This window comes from Bufo gargarizans, chromosome 7, assembly GCF_014858855.1.
Source record: "Bufo gargarizans isolate SCDJY-AF-19 chromosome 7, ASM1485885v1, whole genome shotgun sequence".
Lineage (NCBI taxonomy): Eukaryota > Metazoa > Chordata > Amphibia > Anura > Bufonidae > Bufo > Bufo gargarizans.
In genome coordinates, this window is record NC_058086.1 from 45,193,319 (window position 1) to 45,220,074 (window position 26,756).

Genomic DNA, 26,756 nt, shown 5'->3' on the forward strand with positions numbered 1-26,756 from the left:
CTTTGATCTCTCAGTAGGAAAGGCATGTGGCAGCAACTCGAAATAAATGGCCACCTGGTTAAGGAAACCTCGGCACTGAGTTGGCTCTCCCCCAAAGCGCTGTGGAAGGGGGGCAGAACCGGTCATACCCCGAAACACCGCAGGTGCAGCAACAGGTGTCGGGGTAGACTCTGGCGCAACAACCGGAGCGGCAGTAGGAGCGGGCCCAGGAGCGACAACCGACTCATCGGCAACGGAAGCTAAATGAGCCGTGCGTTCAAGCAGGGTTTGTAACGCCACAGCGAACCGACCCAACAGGTGATCCTGCTGATCAAGTCTGGCAACCAGCGTGGGTAGCGAGGATGGCCCTGTACCGTCAGAATTCATGGCTTGGTCCTAATGTCATGGAACCATGAACCAGACGTACAACAGAGATAGGTGGAATAAGAAGGCTTTATTGAAAATCAAGCCGTAGCTAAAGTCCAAACGGATGGCTAAACCGAAGCAGGGTCTTGCGTAGACGGAGGTCAGGAACCAGGAGGGTAGTCAGACGTAGCCAGGATCAGGAACCAACGGGGTAGTCAGACGAAGCCAGGATCGGGAACCAACGGGGTAGTCAGACGAGGCCAGGATCAGGAACCAGAAGCAGCAGCAGTCTTTGAAGCATGTGCACACAGGAGGACCAAGCAAGGAACTGAAGCCACAGACCTTCTATATATATGAGCTAGGCATCCAGCTCCTCCCAGTGGGAAGGAGGAGCCGCAGGGTGGGAGGCTACAAGAAACCCAGAAACCAAGATGGCCGCCAGCACATGTCAAACGAAGGAGAACAGTGAGAAGGTAAGACCATGACACTTTCTTCACGCACAGTAAATTGTCCACTTCTGATTCCCACAGTCTATTAAATCCGAGGTCTTATTTTCAGGCTCTTGTTCTGACTCCCAGTCAATGTGCGGCAGCGGCGGCCAGGCCTGAGTAATCAATCACTGTCTAGGTGTGTGAGTCAGCGCGGACCTTTCCTCCTGCTCACTGTTATCAGCAGAGGGAGCGAATGTAATCCTCCAGCACAGACGTATTCCCGCCAGGATGTGGAGGCTGCCGGTTATTCAGGCGCGGATCAAGTCTGCCCAATGCAAAATGCAAAATGAATGGGGGAGAACTGGTAGTTATTACGATCGTTCATCCCCCATTCAGCGCCACAGGGTGATGTGCTGCCGGCAAACAACTATATGCATATAGACTGCCTGCCGGATCCGGAAATCCGGGCGCAAACTGATGGCATTTGTCAGACGGACAGTATACGGAACCATTCATTTCAATCGGTTTCCAAAAAAACGGAAGTTACCCCGTGTGCTGTCCACATCCCTATATCCGTTCCACAAAAAGATAGAACATGTCCTATTATTATCCGCATTACGGACAAGGATAGTACTGTTCTATTAGGGGCCAGCTGTTCCGTTCCGCAAAATACGGAATGCACACGGACATCATCCATATTTTTTGCGGATCTGTTTTTACGGACCGCAAAATACATACTGTTGTGTGCAAGAGGCCTTTCGTACAGAGAGTATCATACAGCATAGGCTTAGATACACCAGCCCAGCACCGAGTATCAAACATGATAGGCTTAGATACATGACTCAGCAGGCAGTATCATTCATGATGGGCTTAGACACGTGAGCCCAGCAAACAGTATCACACATGATAGGCTCAGATACATGGCTAAGCACACAGTATCATACATGATAGGCTTAGATACATGAGTCAGCAGGCAGTATTATATATGGTAGGCTTAGATACACCAGCCTAGCAAACAGTATGACACAGGATAGGCTTGAAAACACGACTAGGCATACAGTATCACACATGTTAAGCTTAGATACATGGCTAAGCAGACAGTATCATACATGATGGAGTTAGATACACCAGCCTAGAAAACAGTATTGCATAATAGACTTAGATACACAGCTCAGCAAAAAGTATCATACATTATAGATACAAAGCTCAGCAGGCAACATCATATATGATATGCTTAGATACACTAGCCAAGCAAACAGTATAACATAAGATAGGCTTAGATACATGGCACAGCAGACAGCATTATTCATGATAGGCTTAGATACATGGCTCAGCAGACAGTATCATACTTGATAGGCTTAGATACGTGGCTCAGTAGACAGCATTATACATGATAGGCTTGGATACATGGCTCAGCAGACAGTATCATACTTGATAGGCTTAGATACGTGGCTCAGCAGACAGTATCACACCTGATAAGCTTAGATACACCAGCACAAGGTATCACATAAGATAGGCTTAGTTAAATAGCTCAGCAGAATGTATCAAACATGGCTAGGTTAGATACATGGCTCAACAGACAGTATCATACCTGATAGGCTTAGATATGTGGCTCAGCAGACAGCATCATACATGATAGACTTAGATACACCAGAACATAGTATCACATAAGATAGGCTTAGATAAATGGCTCAGCAGACAGTATACTAAGCAATAGGTTTAGAGACATCAGGCAGTACCACACATGATAGACTTGGATACATACACTTGGATACATACACTACCACGTTATTTGCTATTGCTGCATGTCACCCTTCTCTCCGCTCGTTAGCGCTTGGCGTTGTGCGGATAATGGGGGTGATGACTGCTGGAGCTGCATGCTAGGTCCTGATAGATCTCTTATTAGAACTGAACAGGTTGTAGTATTTTAATGACGCTATCACGTGGCTTTGGCTCGGGTCCCAATGGCTACCACTGCCAACACGTGAAGACTTCCAAGAGGAAATGAAATAACTGCCCAGCTGGAAACATAAATCTATCTGTAGTGGTCAGATCCCAGCCTAAAGCACAGCCGTAGTGTCCTAGTGTCCTTAACAGGAAGCTTTTCAGGACGGGGTGGGGGGGGGGGTGTTTCTATTCAACTCTACCGGTTCTGGACATGAGATGGTTACGAGGAGTATTCAGCTCCAAATCCCCTGCCTACAAACTGAGCTAAAAGGGACATGTCAATTCTCTCTGATATTCCTCCTGGAAATATCAGAACAATTTGACAACTAGGTGTTTCCAACCCCTTTGTCAGTTCTGACGCGGTCCCATATGCGCTGACAATGTCTGACACAAATTATCAGCAAGGATAATTCTGGCTTCCTGGCTTTAGCTGCCACTAGGGGGAGCTCAATACATAATCAGTATGCAGTGAGTTCCTGAGCTCCCTCTAGTGGTGGCAACCACACAGTGCTTCTACAGACATCCATTATGGTTATCATTACTCAGGGATTGTTACTCAGCATTCCTAGAATCCAGAACATCAAATCTTCCTAAACATATGTGATAAAGTATCATGACTTTGTAGATTTATATTCTTAATGCTCCTCCTCTTCAATTATTTACACATAGACAGTTCTTCTCATAGATGTGCCGTGGAAAGTTCCATCTAGTACAGGACGCTGCCAACGCTTCATCCTCCAGTCCACTACACAGGACACCGGTAAGGTCAACGCTCCGCGCACACTGAATAGAATTAGCACAAGATTGTCGCTTGCTTTATCAACGCAAAGTAAACACCGGCTGATGCCCGCACCGCGCTGGAACAAACGGACAAAAGGCAGACGGCACTAAATCAACACAAACCTTTTCCCACTATTGAAAAACACTCGGATAACTTGCTGGAGAGATCTTAATCCCTTTAAGCAGACCGTACTGAATGGATTATCAGACGAAAAGTCTGTGTAAATCACAGCTAAATTAGATGAAAAGAGATGTACAAAACAACCTGGTACCACAGGGGGGGGACATAGATAGATAGATAGATAGATAGATAGATAGATAGATAGATAGATAGATAGATAAAGTAGCAAAAAGGCAGCACTTTAAAATCTGTAAAAAAAATGAAGAAAATGCTTTTATTCACCCATGTGGATACGCAACGTTTCGGCTCAACACTAGAGCCTTTCTCAAGCCAAGAGAAAGGCCCTAGTGTTGAGCCGAAACGTCGCGTATCCATATGGGTGAATGAAAGCATTTTCTTCATTTTTTTACTGATTTTGGAGTGCTGCCTTTTTGCTACTTTGTGTATTAGGTAATAGTCTAGTCCTTTCGGGCGTGCACCCTTTTTTGTTCAAGTTGGATGTAGTGCTGCCAGATTTTTGCTTTATATAGATAGATAGATAGATAGATAGATAGATAAGTAGATAAGTAGATAGATTGTTATACTGGTGACCCCTTTTTCTATCACTGGGTCTTACAATGATTAGGTTTTTAGAAATATTTTAGTATTTTTCTTACTTTGACACTTTGTATCACACAGCGGCCTCTATACGGCTCTGACGGGGCAGGAGTTTATTACAGAGGTGGAGGATGGATTCATATAATGTATTTCTACCACATTTGATTCCTTTGTGTTTCGTGGCTGGGTCACTGATCTTTCTACCAATCTGTTCCTAATGCAAATCCCAGGACACAGAGTCAGTGACCCATACAGCCTAACGGATGACCTGCGGGCAGACTTCTGGTGTCGGCTGCCAACGCCCTTGAGTTACCAACCAACCTTTTTGTGAGTTAGCCAAGTACCAGGCGGCACAGTCCGGCCATATTCTGGTGTCCCCTGTTACAACCAAACCAACCGCCGTGAGACTATCAAATTTAAAGGGGTTTTCTGAGATTTTAAAATTGACGACCTATCCTCATGATGGGTCATCAGTATCTGATCGGTGGGGGTCTGACACCTGGGACCCCCGCCGATCAGCTGTTTGAGAAGGCACTGGCGCTGGCAGTAGTACCGTGGCCTTTTCTCAGCTTTCCCTAGGCCAGTGATGACACATTCATCGGCCACGTGGCCTAGGAGCAGCTCAGCCTCATAGAAGTGAATGGGGCTGGGCGCGATACCAAGCACGGCCACGATACAATGTACGGAGCTGTGCTTGGAGAAGGCCACGGCACTCAGAAGGCACATATAATGTAAAAACATATATATCAATCCTCTCAAAATCCTTGTGCCTCTGGGGTAAAGAAAAAAAGGACCACATGAAATAATACTCAGACTCCCTGACACTGGCAATTTGGAATAAATAAAGCTGACATGGCACTGGCGGATAGATTTCTCGTGTGCCTTGGCAGCCGACATGCCGTACGCTGTAAGGTAGCGTGTTTTTCTTTCATACAAATTTTTGTTACGTTTTTTTTTTTACATTGTAATTTCTACTGAATTGGAAGCGGCCGAAGCACACACGTTAATTGCCTGGGGACCCCTTAACTCCTGAGACAGTTACCTTTTTATGGGCCGGGGGGTTTGTGGCGGCCTCGGAATACTTACAATGGCTGCCATCCAAGGCTCACTACGGCTGTCTGTTATGGTTTCTACTGCGACAGAGGACAACATGCCAGCTACATACGAAGAGATCAAGCTTGAATCCACGTAAATTTTCAGTTTTTCAATTAAATGTTCTTTTTTTTTCTTTTTTAATTTTTTTTTACAAAAAATGTGTCCTTGCAAAAAAAAATGGAGCAGCAATCTAAGGATATATGCACACGAACGTTCTTTGTTTCCGTGTCCGTTCCTTTTTTTTTTTGCGGATAGGATGCAGACCTAATCATTTCAATGGGTCCGCAAAAATGCAGACAGCACACCGTGTCCTGTCCGCATAAGTATGTCCGTTCCGTAGCCCCGCAAAAAAAATAGAACATGTCCTATTCTTGTCCATTGAAGGCATTGTTACAATGGATTGCAAAAAAAAAGGATGGCATCCGATTTTTTTTTTTTTTGCGGATCTGCAATTTGCATACGGTCGTGTGCATGTAGCCTAAGGCACATTTCTATTTCAGGGAAATATCCACTTAAAAAAAAACGTTTTTGGGACAAAATCCGCGGCACGTACAAATGCAAATTTAGGGCAAAAATATAACATTTCTTCTGTGGATTCCACAACATGAGGCCTCATGCACACAATCGTATGTATTTTGCGGTCCGCAAAAAATATGGATGACGTCCGTGTGCATTCCGTAACTAACCCCTAATAGAACAGTACTATCCTTGTCCGTAACGCGGACAATAATAGGACATATTCTATTTTTTTGCAGAACGGAAATACGGACATACGGAAATGGAATCCACAAGGAGTATTTTCAGTTTTTTTTTGCGGACCCATTAAAAAGAATGGTTCCGCATACGGTCCGCAAAAAAAAACAGAATGGACACGGAAATAAAATACGTTTGTGGGCATGAGCCCTGACTGTGAACATCACATGGATCCAGAGATCTCCACATTCATTGCTCTGCTAGATTTATATCAACCTGTTATCTCAGGGGCATGCCCTTTCTGCTGCAGCTCAGGGGGCGTGTCTTTTCTGCTGCAGCTCAGGGGGGCGTGTCTTTTCTGCTGCAGCTCTCTCCCTGTCACAGCTCAGGAGGCAGTTGAAGGATGGAACTGAGTGCGTGCGACCACCTCAGAAAGGTGGACAGAGAAATACGAAAGAAACCAGACAGCAGGTGGCGCTATACAGATACATTTTATTGAATAACTCATTGGTTATCCTAAATTTTTAATTACATGCAATTACAAAACTATTCAGATCCAGGCGCTGGTTTGTGAACTGCAGAATATTTTTCATGGCACAATCCCTTTAAGTATCAATAATAGTATTTATTTTTATTAAACCTTTTTTTGCCCACCCAACCCGATTTCTAATGGGCTACAAGGGGAGCGCGGACTTGTCTTTTACTCTTGGACTTAGATTCTACAAATAATATTTCTTATTTTTTTCCATCTGCATACAGCGCTCTCCAGGTCCGCGCCGGCCAAACCTCAGCCTGATCTAATTTGTGATTTAAATGATATTCATAAGAAAAAATTGGAGATTTAAAAATTTCAATTTTCTCATCAGAAACCCACAGGAAATTTGCGCCGAGAGAGGGCAGAGAGTGGATCACAGACGTGTCAGGAGCGCGGCGCAGGTTACGTCGTTACGCGCTTTCCACATAAAATCTCTTCCAAAGGGAAGACGGGAGGGCGGGGAGGATTTGGTTTCTTGACTGTAATGATTTCTGACATGGAAACAGAACGGCACAAAGGCTCAGACATGATATCATATTAAAGACCGTGTCCTGTACGAAATACGCACTTGGCAGCGGCGACGGCCCCCGGAACAATATAGAACGGGAAAATGTATAATAAGGTCCTTCAAGAAAACCTATAGGCTTATGGCATCTGGCATAAGACAGGACATTGTCCCAATACACGGGGATCATCGCCCCTAAAGGGAAACGCCTCAGAGAGGTGCGCGCTCCAAAGTCGCCATCTGCGAAAATACTTTAGTTGGCAATGATCCGGCAGTGATCATAAGATCATAATGTATCATAGGAATGCTCAGGCAGACTTGTCTATATACTTCTCGTAGTCTTTAACAGACCTAATAGACCAGACTAGTATTGGAATAATGGATTATCACTCTGCTTGCTGTCAGTGAATGGGAAACTGAAACCTCTACATATATTAGGCTCTGTTCGCATCACATTTGGAGCCTGGATTTGGCGTATACCATAGTCTATACCATAGACCAGGGATGGCCAACCTGTGGCCCTCCAGCTGTTGTAAAACTACAGTTCCCACCATGCCCTGCTGTAGGCTGATAGCTGTAGGCAATCTTTGCATGCTGGGAGTTGTAGTTTTGCAACAGCTGGAGAGACGCGGGTTGGCCATCCCTGCCCTAGAGCGCCAGTCACCCTACATAGGCCAAAAGAGTGTCCTTTAGGCAAGCCGATATATGTCGATATATATTTTTATTTCTAAGGCTATTCAATATAAAGGTATAAAGACAAAAATTGTATACAGCCTATGAGCGTCATATCCCTCTGTCTGCCTATGGCAGGGATGTCAAACTCGTGGCCCTCCAGCTGTTGCAAAACTACAACTCCCATCATGCCTGGGCATACTACGGCTATCAGGGAATGCTGGGAGTTGTAGTTTTGAAACAGCTGGAGGGCCATGAGTTTGACATCCATGGCCTATGGAGTGGGATACCTTGCAGCCGTCCCCTCAGCGTATACCTCTGACAGAAGCTCCAAACACGAGGTGAACAAACGAATATATCTCGCTACAATCAGGTCCGATCTAGGAACAGCGACGACCCCAGATTGATATATTTTATCTGCAGTGATACATTGTAACAAGTTATCAAGTCAAGGATAAAATCAGGCTGGAAACGGTCGTGTGCATGAGGCCTCAGACAGATTTTCCTGCAGGTTTTTCAGCCAAAGTCAGAAGTGGCTTCAAATGGAATCAGAAATATAAAGGAAGGCCTTGTGGATCCACCTCTGACTCTGGATGAAAAACGTGCAGGAAAATCTGCCTCAAAACTTCCACCAAAAAACCCTGGGTAGGTTTTCGGATGCGTTTTTTTATTCTGATACAGTTTTTGATTCTTCCCATTTCAACGGGAAGTTTGCATGCGGAATCTACAACAAGAATGAACACGTCACTTTTTTCCACACTGCAGTTTTTAAAACCGTGGGTGACAAAAACAGTGCAGTGTGAATTGGCAAGCGCTTTTCCCATTGAAATGAAGGGAGATGATTTGCAAGCGCTTTTGGTGCCGTTTTGGGGTGCAGAATCTGCACCAAAATACACAGAAGAAACTCCGTTTGAACATACCCTAAGGATAGGTCCATCGCAAATCTTCTGGCAGATTCCTCTACAAATCCCACAGTGAATCTGTTGCAAAATCTGCATGTGTCAAATGTAGATTTTGCTTTGAATTTCAAAGTGGATTTTTTTAAGTCAATTTCTGCCACTTTGCTGCTACCGTGTTCCCCTGTGGATTCTCCGTCCACGAACCTGATATAAAACCTGCAGCGCGTCTATTCCCGTGTACATAGCCGCGCTCGTTAGCGATTAAACAGCACAGCAGCACAGATCCCTCTCCTGTCCTCATAGTTTGTTACAATGTATCAGGGCAGATAAGATGCATCAGTCTGGAGTGTTTACCTCACTGGATACAATTGTAGTGAACCCTGAGTATTAGGTCTGATGGAGTTTCCAGCTTCAGAATTTTAAGCAAAGATGTTTCTGTTCACTGACAGCATGCAGGCATCCTAAAAATGATGAAAAATTGAATTAAAAGTCTATTAAAAAGTTGCCCAGCTTTTTATTATATGACGATTAAGCTTTTTTTTTTTCCTGCATCACCGAGAGCAAAGCAGGCTAAAAGTTCTGTAGAAATCTCCTCCGATACTTCCGTGACCTCAATAATACAATCCGCAGCAGATTTCGCTCCGTGGCCTCTGGTTGCCCCGACCCTACAGCCTTGGAAAACAACACGCCTTTGGGAAGAGAATGTAGAAGGCTCGGTAATAAGTAGGAAGGGTCTTGGGATCTCCTGCTGGATCATGTAATAAACTCTTAATGATAAAAGGCTTTGTGTTTAATAAGGACATTAACTCATTAAGGGATCTGGATTCCCACAGCCGCCGACGTCCTCGTACTTACACGTTTCCTGTAATTTGGATTTTTCTTAAAACAGCGTTTTTAGGCACGGGATCGGCTTGTAAAATAATAAATTATATGTTATGTGTAATTCTGTGGCTTCAGCTATTCATTTACCGGAGACAATGTTACACACCCACGTACAATGGCCGTACTGTGTCTTTAAACGTCATGGGCTCCGCTATTTCAGCACAATTACAGTTTCCGAAATTGCCTGTAAAAGTGGACCCTCGGTGGTGGCATGATATGCAGTCCCTTTTATAAACAGTTACAGAACGCTGCCACCTAGTGGACATTTCATAGCGAAGTTTCCACAATTTTCTTAAAGGGGTATCCCGATCTGGCCATTTATGACATATCGATTGGTTATGCTATAAATGTCCCACCTTTGGGACCAGCTCCTATCATAAGAACAGGGACCCGATGTGAATGAAGAGCACAATGGCGCCCCCTAGATGGTCAACTGAAGTGCAAACCTGGGGGCAAAAATGCCTTCCCATATTTGCCCCCCATCAGTAACCCCTCCAAGCCAATCAGCACAGCGGAGAAGGGTCACATGACTCCATTCCTTTCAGTCCTAACCTCAGTGGGTGCCTTGCAAGAGGGAGGGGTGCATTATATATTCACTACTCCTCGATGGCTCTTTAGGGGCCAATTTTTGGGCAAAAAACTCTGCATCCACCACTCAGCTTTGATAGGACATTGTATGATAGCTCTAAAACGTGATGACTGGGTTACCCTTAAAATATGATCTGGTAACTTTTATGTAAAGACGCTGATCAAAATTAAAGGGGTGATCCATGCAAAACTGGTAAGGGGCTTAGGGGGGAGTGGGGCAGCATGAATCCCTGTGTCCTGCTCCGCCCCCTCAGCATATATTGTATTGGTTTTGCTGGTGTGCTCCTTTAGATTAGTTTGGTGCATTTACACACCAGTTCTGGAGACAAAATATCTGATTACCTGGTGGAATCCCCTAAAGGTTATCAGAGGTTGTCGACCTTTGACCTGTTTACTAAACCCCGGGATAAAGCTAAACCTTGTGCTACCTGATAGATGACATAGTACACATATGTAGATAATAGTGGCATGTTCTATCTCACCAGTGTACTGCGACCCCTCCATCACCCCCTCGAGGGTCCGACTGTCTGTACACATCAAATAGAGAGGCCTTTAGACTGCTGTCATATTGATGGAAGTTGGCACCTTCTGGAAGACCCCACAGATTGTGGAGCATCGTCGGAATCGGCAGGATCGGCCAATTAGATTGTAATCTACATAAGGGAAGGACTATATTCCCTCGTTACCCCAATGATAAGCTGGTCACACTGTATCTGCTGAGATCCCCAGTGATCGACTGATCTGTGTTCAGTTTCCCTGCAGTGCCTCCACAGGACAGATGGAGAATTACATGGTATCCACTGAACTCAGTGGGCTGTCTGTGTAATGTATGGACAGACTGGGTCCTCCAGATAGAGAAACACTCTTTGTAAGAGCTCATTAATGGACCCCTATAAATCCAATCAATGTCTTCCTTAAAGGGTTTTCTGGGAATAAAATATTGATGACCTATTTGCAGGATAAGTCCTCAGTATCTGATTGGTAGGGGGTCTGACCCTCACCGATCAGCTACTGCTAGGCCAGTGACGTCATGTTCATTGGGCTCAATCCCATTCAAGATAATGAGCTGCAATACCAAGCACGCCCACTATACAATGGACGGCGCTGTGCTTGGTAAGCTTAGAGGAGACGGCGGTGCTCACCGGAGTCCCATGGTCTCTTCCAAGAGCTGATCGCCAGGAGCTAGACTCCCACCCATGACATACTGATGACCTATCCTGAGAAAAGGCCTTCAATATCCAACTCCCACGAAAACCCTTTAATATTTTGGGAGCCACAGGCTGAAATCCGAGCAGTCAGTCCCCTGTCTCCAGCTGCTGTCCAAAAAACCACGGCTGGACTGTTACTACGGAACCATCATGTTTAGCCAACTGACATATTGGTACTTGTAGTCCCACCCCAGCTGTAGAAACCGCAACCTAAAGCGACCGGGACAAACTAAAGCCGACACAAAATACTATTGTGCTTTTTTTTTTTTTTTTTTTCTTCTTTTTTTGCAAATGCAATTTTGAGGCGACGCAGGAGTTTATTTTTACAGTTTGCGGGTAACTTCAGGTCCATTTAAGTGTAAAAACAGAGCAGGACGGCCGGTGAGTAAGACACAACATAGGACAGGGAACCGTGGCGGCGGCCTCCATACATAAAGGGGGGAATTGTTCTGTCTCGAGTCTTTGTTTATTTAGTAATATTTGACATGCGGCGAGCAAAATGTGTTGCTTTCTTTCAGTCTGCGCTATAGGACGCATGGCACTCGTCAGCCGTCTCACGAGGAACGTGCCAGATCTGCTTCATTCCCTGGACCTCAGTCAGGCCTGATCCTAATGGAGACATGAACCCATATTGTTCCAATTGATAAAGGGGATATTCACACATGGAGGCGCTGATGCATTTTTGAACCCCCCCCCCCCAGTCCTCCAAAAAATAAAAATAAAAACTTTGGTGCATTTTAAAAGTGTTTCTGGATATAAATCTTAGTCTTTCTTCTCCAAGTCTAAAGTTCTCCAACTTTCTAATACTTTATGTTTCAGTTCCTGACCTTTTTCAACAGCTCTGCTTGCTGTCATTTTAAAGGGATTGCGCACCTTGGGCAAAACCACCCCTCCTGTGCACCTAGGCCACCAGACGGATGAATGTGATGTCACATGGCCCAGGAAAAGCTAGAGAAGGCTGCGCCACCACTGCGAGCCCCGGTGCCTTCTCAAACAGCTGACTGGTTTTCAGAAAATGCCACTAAAAAGGAAAACAGTCTGAAAGAACACAAGCAGTTTTCATGGGTTTTTTTTTAGCTGCCAGACATTATATTGTCATAGAGAAAACCCTCAACCATAAGCCTTATTAGTTAATAGACTTAATACCTACGGAAAATTGTCAAAGTAAATCCAAACCGTGTCAGAGAGGCAGTACTATCTGTACCTACATCATATATATAGAGAGACAGGAAGGCAGTACTATCTGTACCTACATCATTTATATAGATAGACAGTGAGGCAGTACTATCTGTACCTACATCATTTATATAGAGAGACAGGGAGGCAGTACTATCTGTACCTACATCATTTATATAGAGAGACAGGGAGGCAGTACTATCTGTACCTACATCATTTATATAGAGAGACAGGGAGGCATTACTATCTGTACCTACATCATATATATAGAGAGACAGGGAGGCAGTACTATCTGTACCTACAGCATTTATATAGAGAGACAGGGAGGCAGTACTATCTGTACCTACATCATTTATATAGAGAGACAGGGAGGCAGTACTATCTGTACCTACATCATTTATATAGATAGACGGGGAGGTAGTACTATCTGTACCTACATCATTTACAGGGAGAGACAGGGAGGCAGTACTATCTGTACCTACACCATATATATAGATAGACGGGGAGGCAGTACTATCTGTAACTTCATCATTTACAGGGAGAGAGAGGGAGGCAGTACTATCTGTACCTACATCATTTACAGAGAGGCAGTACTATCTGTACCTACATCATATATATATATAGAGAGAGAGAGAGAGAGAGGGGGGGAGGCAGTACTATCTGTACCTACATCATTTATATAGAGAGACAGGGAGGCAGTACTATCTGTACCTACATAATTTATATAGATAGGCAGGGAGGCAGTACTATCTGTACCTACATCATTTACAGGGAGCGACAGAGAGGCAGTACTATCTGTACCTACATCAATTACAGGGAGAGACAGGGAGGCAATACTATCTGTACCTACATAATATATATATATAGAGAGAGAGAGAGAGAGAGAGAGAGAGAGGGAGGCAGTACTATCTGTAACTACATCATTTCTACAGTGTATAGTTTTTAAAGGGACAAAAAGAGGCGTAACTTGTAGTCCTGGGCTCCAATGCAAAATCTGTAACAGGACCCCCACCTACCATGTGCCATTTATGATACTGTCTATAGGCCCACACAGCCACCAGTGCCTGATGTAAGTGCCACCTCTGCACCCCCTACAGCTCTGCCCGTGGGGTTGGCTGACAGCTCCAGTATAATGCCTTCCCTCTTTGACATGTACATCCATATGTGTGACCAATATCCTCTGATGATTACCTTGCTTAAAGGGGCGTTACACCTAAAGTCAACCATAAAATAGAATTCTCTGTAATTTACATGCTGCAGAGATTGATTTAATGCAAAGCAACAAGACTTTCATGGTGGTTCCCAGGGCTGAGCTGTGAATTCTGATGGACATCGCTTAATGTGGCACCTTAGGGTTGCGTCCCCAGCAGACTGGGGTATTTGCACGGATAGGGCACTGCGTCTGCTCTCAGACTAATCTAATTTAATGAGGTTTAGTTGGGCTGAGCAAATATCAGATAAAAGAGACACCTTTAATTATCGCTCATTAATACCTGCTAGTAATCTCGGGGCACGTATGGCACACATAGGGATCCATACATCAACACAAGGAGCCTGGGATGTCTCTGCTTAATTACCAAACCCAGACTGCAATAAAACAGCTAATTATCTTCACTCGATACCTGTACATCATACTGTGGGGGGCGCCACCTGACAAATATGAAGAGCCTCGGCTGGTTCTAATAGCAATGGCCAGTGGAACACATGGCAAGAACAGAAGGGTCCTGGAAGCTGAGAAATGTGGAGCCCAGAGTCCTTATTCTGTTGGGCAATGGAGCCATGTTGGGGGGTTACCTCTTTTTGCTGAGGACCACCTTCTGAACTGTGACCATGATTACAAGTTACACCATTTATGCAGCCCCCCCCCCCCCCCCCCACTCTAAACTACCACTCTAGTTGCAAACTCATATCTTACTTATAGGAACTATCTGGTGTCATTGTTTTGTTTGGGTTCTATATACTACTGGCAATGTTACAAAGGAACTGTGTGATACTATGACAACACTGCCATAATAGACATGTGCCTGTATTATTTATATAAAAGACAGGGAGGCAGTACTATCTGTACCTACAGCATTTATATAGAGACAGGGAGGCAGTACTATCTGTACCTACAGCATTTATATAGAGACAGGGAGGCAGTACTATCTGTACCTACATCATTTATATAGAGAGACAGGAAGGCAGTACTATCTGTACCTACATCATTTATATAGAGACAGGGAGGCAGTACTATCTGTACCTACAGCATTTATATAGAGACAGGGAGGCAGTACTATCTGTACCTACATCATTTATATAGAGAGACAGGAAGGCAGTACTATCTGTACCTACATCATTTATATAGAGAGACAGGGAGGCAGTTCTATCTGTACCTACATCATTTATATAGAGAGACAGGGAGGCAGTTCTATCTGTACCTACATCATTTATATAGAGAGACAGGGAGGCAGTACTATCTGTACCTACATCATTTATATAGAGACAGAGAGGCAGTAATATCTGCACCTAGATCATTTATATAGAGAGACAGGGAGGCAGTACTATCTGTACCTACAGCATTTACAGGGAGAGACATGAAGGCAGTATTATCTGTGCCTACATCATTTATAGAGAGAGACAGGGAGGCAGTGCTATCTGTACCTACATCATTTACAGGCAGATACAGGAGGCATTACTACATGTACCTATATGATTTACAGGGAGAGACAGGGAGGCAGTACTATCTGTACCTACATCATTTATAGAGACAGGGAGGCAGTACTATCTGTACCTACATCATTTATATAGAGAGACAGGGAGGCATCACTATCTGTGCCTACATCATTTATATAGAGAGACAGGGAGGCAGTACTAACTACCTACAGCATTTACAGGGAGAGACAGGGAGACAGTACTATCTGTACCTACATCATTTACAGTGACAGACAGGGAGGCAGTACTATCTGCACCTACATAATTTATATAGAGAGACAGGGAGGCAGTACTAACTGTACCTACAGCATTTACAGGGAGAGACAGGGAGGCAGTACTACATGTACCTACATAATTTACAGGCAGATACAGGAGGCAGTACTACATGTACCTATATGATTTACAGGGAGAGACAGGGAGGCAGTACTATCTGTACCTACATCATATATAGAGAGAGACAAGGAGGCAGTACTATCTGTATCTACATCATTTACAGGGAGAGACAGGGAAACAGTACTATCTGTACCTACATCATTTACAGAAAGAGAAAGGGAGGCAGTACTACATATACCTATATCATTTACAGGGAGAGACAGGGAGGCAGTACTATCTGTACCTACATCATTTACAGAGAGAGAGACAGGGAGGCAGTACTATCTGTACCTACATCATTTATATAGAGAGACAGGGAGGCATCACTATCTGTGCCTACATCATTTATATAGAGAGACAGGGAGGCAGTACTAACTGTACCTACAGCATTTACAGGGAGAGACAGGGAGACAGTACTATATGTACCAACATCATTTACAGTGACAGACAGGGAGGCAGTACTATCTGCACCTACATAATTTATATAGAGAGACAGGGAGGCAGTACTAACTGTACCTACAGCATTTACAGGGAGAGACAAGGAGGCAGTACTACATGTACCTACATAATTTACAGGCAGATACAGGAGGCAGTACTACATGTACCTATATGATTTACAGGGAGAGACAGGGAGCCAGTACTATCTGTACCTACATCATATATATAGAGAGACAGGGAGGCAGTACTATCTGTATCTACATCATTTACAGGGAGAGACAGGGAAGCAGTACTATCTGTACCTACATCATTTACAGAAAGAGAAAGGGGGGCAGTACTACATATACCTATATCATTTACAGGGAGAGACAGGGAGGCAGTACTATCTGTACCTACATCATATATATAGAGAGACAGGGAGGCAGTACTATCTGTATCTACATCATTTACAGGGAGAGACAGGGAGGCAGTACTATCTGTATCTACATCATTTACAGGCAGATACAGGAGGCATTACTACATGTACCTATATTATTTACAGGGAGAGACAGGGAGGCAGTACTATCTGTACCTACATCATTTATATAGAGAGACAGGGAGGCAGTACTATCTGTACCTACATCATTGATATAGAGAGACACGGAGGCAGTACTATCTGTACCTACATCATTTACATGGTGAGACAGGAGGCAGTACTTCATGTACCTATATCATTTACAGGTAAGCAGTACTATGCTTGTACATTTCAACTACAGGAAGAGGCATGAAGGCAGTACTGCAGTAGTACCAGTGCCTAACAGTTTTGTACTGGGCCTCTTAGCAAAGTGCCCAACACATTACACTGAATCCTCAGTATGAAGAAGGTGGTATACAGATAATTCTCACAATGCACAGGAGACAATACAGGTACAGGGGGGTAACACAGAGCATAAATATTTGCTGCAGTTTAGCTACAATTTTCCTAATTTTTCTGCCCTGCCCGGTGGCAGTAACCGGTCTTCGCCGCCCTGTTAAGGCTCAGTTTCTAAAATGGACCCAGATATCAGAGGGCGACTCATTACTAAAGATACAGCCATTAATCAGGCTTAAACAAAGGTCACTGGTCTAGAAGTGGGCAGATAAGCGGCCACCGGTGTGTGTCCCAGATAACTTATCTCCTAAAGCAGAAAAAAACACTAACTTCTTCAAAAAACCCAAATAAAGTTAAAATCAGGTAACAGGGTGGCGCTGCGGGTATACACCGCGGCTGTGATCAATCACCTGGTGTGTGTTTTACGCTGACGTCTCATAAACAGGGGGCTTAGTGCAGACATACAACTTAGCACATGGACAATCCCATAACATAAATTCTGCCCCGTGTTTAGGAATGGGGGCTCGGTGTGGGGTCACCGCGGCGGTAATATTATATCAAACCTATAAATCATACTGCAATCATGTCTGGAGGTCATCAATATCTGTCTGACAACCCTTGGAGTCACCATTGCAGCACCTACAGGGGTTGTCACTTGGCTTTTCCAGACGCCTGAATGGCAAAACCGCCGCACCTCTGAGGAAGCCAGGAAAGCTGGGTGACAACCTCTAGTGATGGCCTGGGTATACCTTACCCCTCCCCTCCAGATTCCTATTCAGGACTCCAGAAAAGCTGAGTGATAACCCAGGTGCACACTGTACCGGCCGCCATATTTTTTAGACACCTAGCTTTCCCAGGAGCAGATACAAGACGATTCTAGCTGGCACTGGCAACCTATAGGGCAGGTGGCCACGCCCCCAGATTTGCTTTTTACAGAGTGGATTGTGGTTTAACCCCTCAGGCCCTGGACAGCTGTTCCATGCAGATTAATGAAGCAGGCTTCAAAGGCCAACCCCGCCAGGGTCACAAGGGCTCTTTGTGCCTCTTTGCCCCCTGCAGGGCCAGAAGAAATGCCCGGGATCTTTCTATTAGCTTTTCCCCAGATCTACCACATCCCTATTAGCTACGCATTACAATGGTGTCCACTTCAGCACATTCATCGCCCTCCTCATTACCCGCCATGTATTCCTGAAGGGTTATCTGCCGCGTTACCGCTGACAACCCCCTAAAGGGTTATCTGCCGCGTTACCGCTGACAACCCCCTAAAAGGTTATCTGCCGCGTTACCGCTGACAACCCCTAAAAGGTTATCTGCCGCGTTACCGCTGACAACCCCTAAAAGGTTATCTGCTGACAACCGGCCGTGCAGGATACCCACACCTCTATCTGTCACCACAAGCACCGTTCAAGACTGGAGCAGATGAAAATCACATGGACTGTTATAAATGTCCGCTGCTGTGAGGAGGCGTCGGGGGCCTCGTACCTCCTGGACCCCCAGAACACAGGGACGCTGCATCTCTCAACACCTATGACGAGGCCAAAGCCGGGAGCGGGTCCAAATGACGGACAGACTGATACGTCTCCGCTTTTGTGTCCATTCATGTGTTTGGCTCCAAAACTGCAACTTGAATGGGTCCGTGATCCGTCGGCAGCGCAAAAAAACTACAAGTTCTCCTTTTTCGTGGTACAGAAACTCTGTAGTGCTTCCATGGGGTTCCGTGCCGCCGCACTTTCCGGATTGCGGACCCATTCAAGTGAATGGGTACGCATCCGTGCTGCGGTGCACAAACGGCCAGGGACCCGTATATTGCGGGCCCGCTGATAAAGAGCCGTAATACGGGCATTAGCCGACAACGGTTGTGTGCATGAGCCCTAAAGCAAGAAAAAAAAAAAAAAAACAGATGGGCGAGGAAAAAGTTGTCAGAAAATATGGTGGTCAGAACATCTGCCACATGTGTTTTCTAAAGGGGCGCGGCTAATAAATCGCAACATTGTTACCAATGTATCCACTCATCAGCAAGATCATGGAATCCATCAGTTGACAGGCGCGAATCCACTGTAGATTTGGCGACACAACGGTTACGATAAATGTTGTACGCGGACACCCAGAGTCTCTAACAAGATCCCACCAATGTCCAGTCCACCTCACAGGCCACAGGACCGCAGCCCCATCCATCGCTCTATAGATTGCAAGCTCTTTGGCCGAGGCTTCAAGCCTCACCCAGAACTGGAGTCAGATACATAAATAACACGACAACTTATAGAGTGATTACCGCAATTACATAGAAATGTTCCCTGCCAGACGAGCGCACCTCGGGGCCCCGGGGCGTCTGTCGTTTGGAGCCCAGGTTGTAACAAGTTGTTGCACATTATTAATATGCAGATGTGAATTATAAAGTGTGTGAACCATAATAGATGTATAATGTCCGGCACCCCAGCTACATGATCGGGGAGGTCACACACAATGTCCATACATGTCCTAACCGTGTACTCATATAGGTAAGTGGCCACCACATGTCCTAACCGTGTACTCATATAGGTAAGTGGCCCCAACACGTCCTAACCGTGTACTCATATAGGTAGGTGGCCCCAACACGTCCTAACCGTGTACTCATATAGGTAGGTGGCCCCAACACGTCCTAACCGTGTACTCATATAGGTAAGTGGCCCCCACATGTCCTAACCGTGTACTCATATAGGTAGGTGGCCCCAACACGTCCTAACCGTGTACTCATATAGGTAAGTGGCCCCCACATGTCCTAACCGTGTACTCATATAGGTAGGTGGCCCCAACACGTCCTAACTGTGTACTCATATAGGTAAGTGGCCCCCAACAAGTCCTAACCGTGTACTCATATAGGTAAGTGGCCCCCAACAAGTCCTAACCGTGTACTCATATAGGTAGGTGGCCCCAACATGTCCTAACCGTGTACTCATATAGGTAGGTGGCCCCAACATGTCCTAACCTTGTACTCATATAGGTAAGTGGCCCCCAACAAGTCCTAATTGTTTACTCATATAGGTAAGTGGCCCCAACTTGTCCTAACCGTGTATTCATATAGGTAGGTGGCCCCAACATGTCCTAACCGTGTACTCATATGGGTAAGTGGCCCCCAACAAGTCCTAACTGTTTACTCATTTAGGTAAGTGGCCCCCAACACGTCCTAACCGTGTACTCATATAGGTAAGTGGCCCCAACACGTCCTAACCGTGTACTCATATAGGTAAGTGGCCCCAACACGTCCTAACCGTGTACTCATATAGGTAAGTGGCCCCAACACGTCCTAACCGTGTACTCATATAGGTAAGTGGCCCCCACACGTCCTAACCGTGTACTCATATAGGTAAGTGGCCCCAACACGTCCTAACCGTGTACTCATATAGGTAAGTGGCCCCCACACGTCCTAACCGTGTACTCATATAGGTAAGTGGCCCCAACACGTCCTAACCGTGTACTCATATAGGTAAGTGGCCCCAACACGTCCTAACCGTGTACTCATATAGGTAAGTGGCCCCAACACGTCCTAACCGTGTACTCATATAGGTAAGTGGCCCCAACACGTCCTAACCGTGTACTCATATAGGTAAGTGGCCCCAACACGTCCTAACCGTGTACTCATATAGGTAAGTGGCCCCAACACGTCCTATCATACAACTTTCCCTTTTGCATGGGACTGTCCACTCCTTTATGTAAGTGCCCCTCCCCCACACCTGACCCCTTTATTACACTACTGTACACTTTTTAGTGACCCCCCCCCCCCCCCATGTCCAGTCATACAGGACCTTCCACTTCTATATGAAATTAACCCTTACATGTCCAATCATCTAAATGACCTCTTTCATACAGCACTGTCCACTTCTATATGGTATTAACCCCCACATGTCCAATCATAAGACTGACCCTTATATGCAGGATTAACCCTCACATGTCCCATCACACGGATGACCCCTTTAGTGCAGGGCAGTCCACTTCTGTCTGTAGTTAACCCCCACACAGCCAGTCATGAGACTGACCCCTGAAATATAGCACAGCCCCCCACTTCCATAGGTAGGTACTCCCTCCACACATCACATGAAAGACCCTCTAACATAGGACAGTCCATATGTGAATGAGCCCCTCTGCCCCCACACCAGCAGCCATGACTGAGGACACCTCCAGGTGGTGGTCTGCAGACTTACCTTCAGTCCGGTGTCCCCCAATGTCCAGCAGCACAAGGATCAGCATGGAGGACCAGGCGCATCCCCGCCGCTGCCTGCCCGGGCACATCCCTGAGGTCCTGCCGCAAGTCCTCCGCAGAGCCGGAATTCTGGGTCCCTGTGGCCCCTGGGATGCCCTGCTCGGGTGCGGGCAGCTTGCAGAGCTCCGGGGGCTGCACACCGCCTCTCTGCTGATGGAGACTGTGAGGGGTCGGAGCTGCTGCTGCCTCCTCTGCCCAAACTTTCTCAGCCCCCCTTCACTTGTCACTTTCCAAACTGCGGAGCGGAGGGAGCAGAGCGCGCAGCGCCACCTGGCGGCCGCTCCCCCTCACGGCAGCTCCGGCTCCAGCACCATCAACAGCGCCAAGGGAAATGGAAACCATCAGCAGGGAAAGGAAAATGTAACAAAGTAGTGATGTGGGAACCTCTAGATACTGGCTTTAGAGTGGATGGTGCCCGGGCCGTGTGTTATATGGTATGATGGGTGTATCAATAAGGCTAAGTTCACACCTGCGTTATCAATTCCGTTTTTCTACAGTTTCATAGGAGTGCCTGAAAAATTGCAACTGGGACACCAACCCACTGATTAGACGAGACGATAATTTAGGTGCCTACACGCGCGTTTTGCTCATTTATCGGGGGATCAGCGGCGCCTTTACGCGGGCAGATTGTGGGACCGATTATATGGGCATCTAAGTCCATCTGATAGTCCGGGGCGCTACCTGTGCGGCCACGCTGGGCTCATCCTGTTATCTGTCGCAGCAGTGGCATTGCGGTATTTCACATTAGATTGTGAGGTGACAGTGCGGATTACAGCAGCCGCAGCTCTTATATCAACAGCCCACTGTTTGCTGATCCCTGTGACCTCTGGGGGCTCAGGGCAGCGGTCGGGGGTCTCTACGCATAGTATGTATATAGGGCGGAAAGCAGAGGGTCGTCCCTGAGCTGCCCCCAAACCATGCTTTACATTCTAACATCACACCATTATACCTCACATGTCATCTCCAAGATAGATGGACTGATAGATAATCAATAGATATGAGATAGACCAATAGTATAGAGAGATAATCGATAAGAAATTCCACGGCACATCCAAGCAGTAAAAGAAAAGTCACTGCTTGAGAAAGGTCCCAGCATTGGAGCGAAACGTCGCTGTCTGGTGAATAAAGTATCTACCTTGGATGTGCCGGGGAATTTCTTATCTATTTGATATTTCGGGGGTGGATCGTCCCTACAGCCGCTGGCCCCCCGCATCTACAAGCTTAACTGCTGTGCTGTCCAGACTTTGTATCTTCTTTTTAGATAGATAGATAGATAGATATTAGATAGATAAGAGATGCGGTGCCCCAAATACTCAGCAGTGAGGGAGACTCACTTTAGGAGACTGTCTGATCTCTGCCCAGACTTCACCTCCATGGAGGAGGAAGAGAGACTCTCCATACTGCTGGGGGAAGAGGAGAACACAGCGGCCACAGCAGCACAATATATTACTGCCTGCCATAGACTGAGAGGAGCCTGATATACCATGGACTCCTATACCCCCACCCTGGACGTGTCCCCATCCCCCAACCCTACCCAATTATTTCCCACTTACCTTGGCAATGCTACAATGTATTTAGTCCTGCCAATAAAGCTGATTTTATAGATAGTTATGCGATAGATAGATAGATAGATAGATAGATAGATAGATCCTGAGCCGGTACAGACTGAGCGCCCACAGCCTGCTCATCGAATCCGGGCGTCACCGACAGAGGTACAAGCCCAGGGAGAGCAGACTGTGCCAGCAGTGTGACCAGGAGGCTGTGGAGGATGAGGCTCATTTCCTGCTGCGGTGCCCCAAATACTCAGCAGTGAGGGAGACTCACCTCAGGAGACTGTCTGATCTCTGCCCAGACTTCACCTCCATGGAGGAGGAAGAGAGACTCTCCATACTGCTGGGGGAAGAGGAGAACACAGCGGCCACAGCAGCACAATATATTACTGCCTGCCATAGACTGAGAGGAGCCTGATATACCATGGACTCCTATACCCCCACCCTGGACGTGTCCCCATCCCCCAACCCTACCCAATTATTTCCCACTTGCTTTGGCAATGCTAAAATGTATTTAGTCCTGACAATAAAGCTGATTTGATTTGATATTAGATAGATAGATAGATATGGGATAGATAGATAGATAGATAGATGATAGATAGATATGGGATAGATATAGATATGAGATAGATAGATAATAGATAGATCGGAGATGGATATAGATACGGGCTGTGGAGCCGCTCTATGGAGGACAGTTCACACTGAAGCTCCGCCTCCTGGGCACTTGCAGGTCCAGATTCTGGCAAAATAAAACTTCACATTTACACTAAGGGCTTGTTCACATACAGGTCCTTCTCAAAAAATTAGCATATTGTGATAAAGTTCACTATTTTCTGTAATGTACTGATAAACATTAGACTTTCATATATTTTAGATTCATTACACACAACTGAAGTAGTTCAAGCCTTTTATTGTTTTAATATTGATGATTTTGGCATACACCTCATGAAAACCCAAATTTCCTATCTCAAAAAATTTGCATATTTCATCCGACCAATAAAAGAAAAGTGTTTTTAATACAAAAAAAAGTCAACCTTCAAATAATTATGTTCAGTTCTGCACTCAATACTTGGTCGGGAATCCTTTTGCAGAAATCACTGCTTCAATGCGGCGTGGCATGGAGGCAATCAGCCTGTGGCACTGCTGAGGTGTTATGGAGGCCCAGGAGGCTACAATGCGGCGTGGCATGGAGGCAATCAGCCTGTGGCACTGCTGAGGTGTTATGGAGGCCCAGGAGGCTTCAATGCGGCCTTAAGCTCATCCAGAGTGTTGGGTCTTGTGTCTCTCAACTTTCTCTTCCCAATATCCCACAGATTCTCTATGGGGTTCAGGTCAGGAGAGTTGGCAGGCCAATTGAGCCCAGTAATACCATGGTCAGTAAACCATTTACCAGTGGTTTTGGCGCTGTGAGCAGGTGCCAGGTCGTGCTGAAAAATGACATCTTCATCTCCATAAAGCTTTTCAGCAGATGGAAGCATGAAGTGCTCCAAAATCTCCTGATAGCTAGCTGCATTGACCCTGCCCTTGATAAAACACAGTGGACCAACACCAGCAGCTGACATGGCACCCCAGACCATCACTGACTGTGGGGACTTGACACTGGACTTCAGGCATTTTGGCATTTCCCTCTCCCCAGTCTTCCTCCAGACTCTGGAACCTTGATTTCCGAATGACATACAACAGTCCAGTGCTGCTTCTCTGTAGCCCAGGTCAGGCGCTTCTGCCGCTGTTTCTGGTTCAAAAGTGGCTTGACCTGGGGAATGCGGCACCTGTAGCCCATTTCCTGCACACGCCTGTACACGGTGGCTCTGGATGTTTCTACTCCAGACTCAGTCCACTGCTTCCGCAGGTCCCCCAAGGTCTGGAATCGGCCCTTCTCCACAATCTTCCTCAGGGTCCGGTCACCTCTTCTCGTTGTGCAGCGTTTTCTGCCACACTTTTTCCTTCCCACAGACTTCCCACTGAGGTGCCTTGATACAGCACTCTGGGAACAGCCTATTCCTTCAGAAATTTCTTTCTGTGTCTTACCCTCTTGCTTGAGGGTGTCAATGATGGCCTTCTGGACAGCAGTCAGGTCGGCAGTCTTACCCATGATTGCGGTTTTGAGTAATGAACCAGGCTGGGAGTTTTTAAAAGCCTCAGGAATCTTTTGCAAGTGTTTAGAGTTAATTAGTTGATTCAGATGATTAGGTTAATAACTCGTTTAGAGAACCTTTTCATGATATGCTAATTTTTTGAGATAGGAATTTTGGGTTTTCATGAGCTGTATGCCAAAATCATCAATATAATAAACCAATAAAAGGCTTGAACTACTTCAGTTGGTGTGTAATGAATCTACAATATATGAAAGTCTAATGTTTATCAGTACATTACAGAAAATAATGAACTTTATCACAATATGCTAATTTTTTGAGAAGGACCTGTATACGGTCCATATGCAGAACCATTCATTTCAATGGTTCTGCAAAAAAAACGCAATGTACTCTGTATGCATTCCGTATTTCCGTATTTCTGTTCCGTTGAAAGATAGAACATGTCCTATTATTGCCCGCAAATCACGTTCCGTGGCTCCATTCAAGTCAATGAGTCCGCGAAAAAAACGGGACACATACGGAAATGCATCCGTATATCTTCCGTATCCGTTCCGTTTTTGCGGAACCATCTATTGAAAATTTTATGACCAGCCCAATTTTTTCTATGTAAATTACTGTATACTGTATATGCCATACGGAAAAACGGAATGGAATTGGAAACACAACGGAAGCAAAAAACTGATCCGTTAAAAACGGCCCACAAAACACTGAAAAATCCATACGGTCGTGTGAACAAGCCCTACGGCTACATGCACATAAACTTTGTTTGTTTCCGTGTCCGTTCCGTTTTTTTTTGCAGATAGGATGCGGACCCATTCATTTCAATGAGTCCGCAAAAATGTGGACAGCACACCGTGTGCTAACCGCATTCGCGTGTCCGTTCCATAGCCCCACAAACAAATATAACATGTCCTATTCTTGTCCATTTTAGGCTTTGTTACAATGGATCCACAAAAAAAAAAAACGGATGGCATTTGGATGTCATCCTTTTTTTTTTTTTTTTGCGGACCGCAAAACACATACAGTCGCGTGCATGAAGCCTAATCCTGATAATAAAAGCTCCACAGAAGGTACGTTTTCTCGCCCCCCCAGCCCCCACTGAGTGCTGTCAGCAGTTTGTGATGGTCAGTGCTGCTGACAGACTCCCTTAACATCCTGCTTATTAGTCAGTTCTAACAGTCGGACTGTAGAGCGCGGTGTGTGTCTGGTGTGTGGTACAGACTGAGTGTTTCCGTCTGTCCCCCGGTCACCCCGCTGCGCTGTTCTCTGGAATATTCTGGCACGTTATAAATAAATGTTAATAATATTAATGAGCTGTTGGTGAAACGTTTCAGTGCAGCCTCGAGATCGCGGTGAACGCTCACCCGGGAAATGTGCGACTTCTCCTTCCTCCATCCAGTTCTCTACCAGCAGAATGAGCTCCTCGGACTGACACAGTCGGATTTTATGGCCTGGATTTGACTTTGTTAGAGATCCCCCATATGAAATGAGATCATTTTGGCTGCTGCTCTTAGACCTCGTACACCCGGGGACGGATCCCGCGTCCCTTCCAGGCCTCGATACTGCGAGCTCTGAAGATGTATAACCAAACTGACAGAGGGGTAACTCACCGGCCCTGGGGCCCAATGCAAATCTATCCAGGGGCCCCACATCTACCATGTGCCATTTATAATACAGGCGTCTTCTTTCGTGGCAAAGGGGCTTTTTAGCCTCCTCGGGCACCAGGGCCTGAACGCAACTGCTACAGATACATCTTCAGATAGATAGATAGATAGATAGATAGATAGATAATAGATAGATAGATAGATAGATAGATAGATAGATAATAGATAGAATATAGATAGATAGATAGATAGATAGATAGATAGATAGATAGATAGATAGGAGAGATAGATAGATAGATAGATAGATAGATAGATAGATAGATAGATAGATAGATAGATAATAGATGGATAGAACATAGATAGATAGATAGATAGATAGATAGATAGATAGATAGATAGATAGATAGGAGAGATAGATAGGAGAGATAGATAGATAGATAGATA

At 45.6% G+C, this 26,756-nt stretch overlaps 1 protein-coding gene and 1 long non-coding RNA gene across 5 annotated transcripts in view; one reads left to right on the forward strand and one right to left on the reverse strand.

The window, feature by feature from the left end:
* The window catches only part of ROR1 (receptor tyrosine kinase like orphan receptor 1), a 205,581-nt gene extending 184,337 nt beyond the window's left edge, over window positions 1–21,244 (reverse strand). For all 4 annotated transcript variants that reach the window (XM_044301982.1, XM_044301984.1, XM_044301981.1 and 1 more), the window contains exon 1: window positions 21,007–21,244. In XM_044301982.1, coding sequence (XP_044157917.1) covers window positions 21,007–21,094 — 88 coding nt within the window. In that variant the 5' untranslated portion in view covers window positions 21,095–21,244. The remainder of the gene's footprint in view (window positions 1–21,006) is intronic.
* LOC122943890 lies at window positions 765–12,000 on the forward strand. Its single transcript, XR_006390904.1, has 3 exons — window positions 765–818; window positions 3,409–3,483; window positions 11,817–12,000. It is a non-coding gene; the product is annotated as an uncharacterized LOC122943890 (long non-coding RNA).
* Window positions 21,245–26,756: the final 5,512 nt, after the last annotated feature.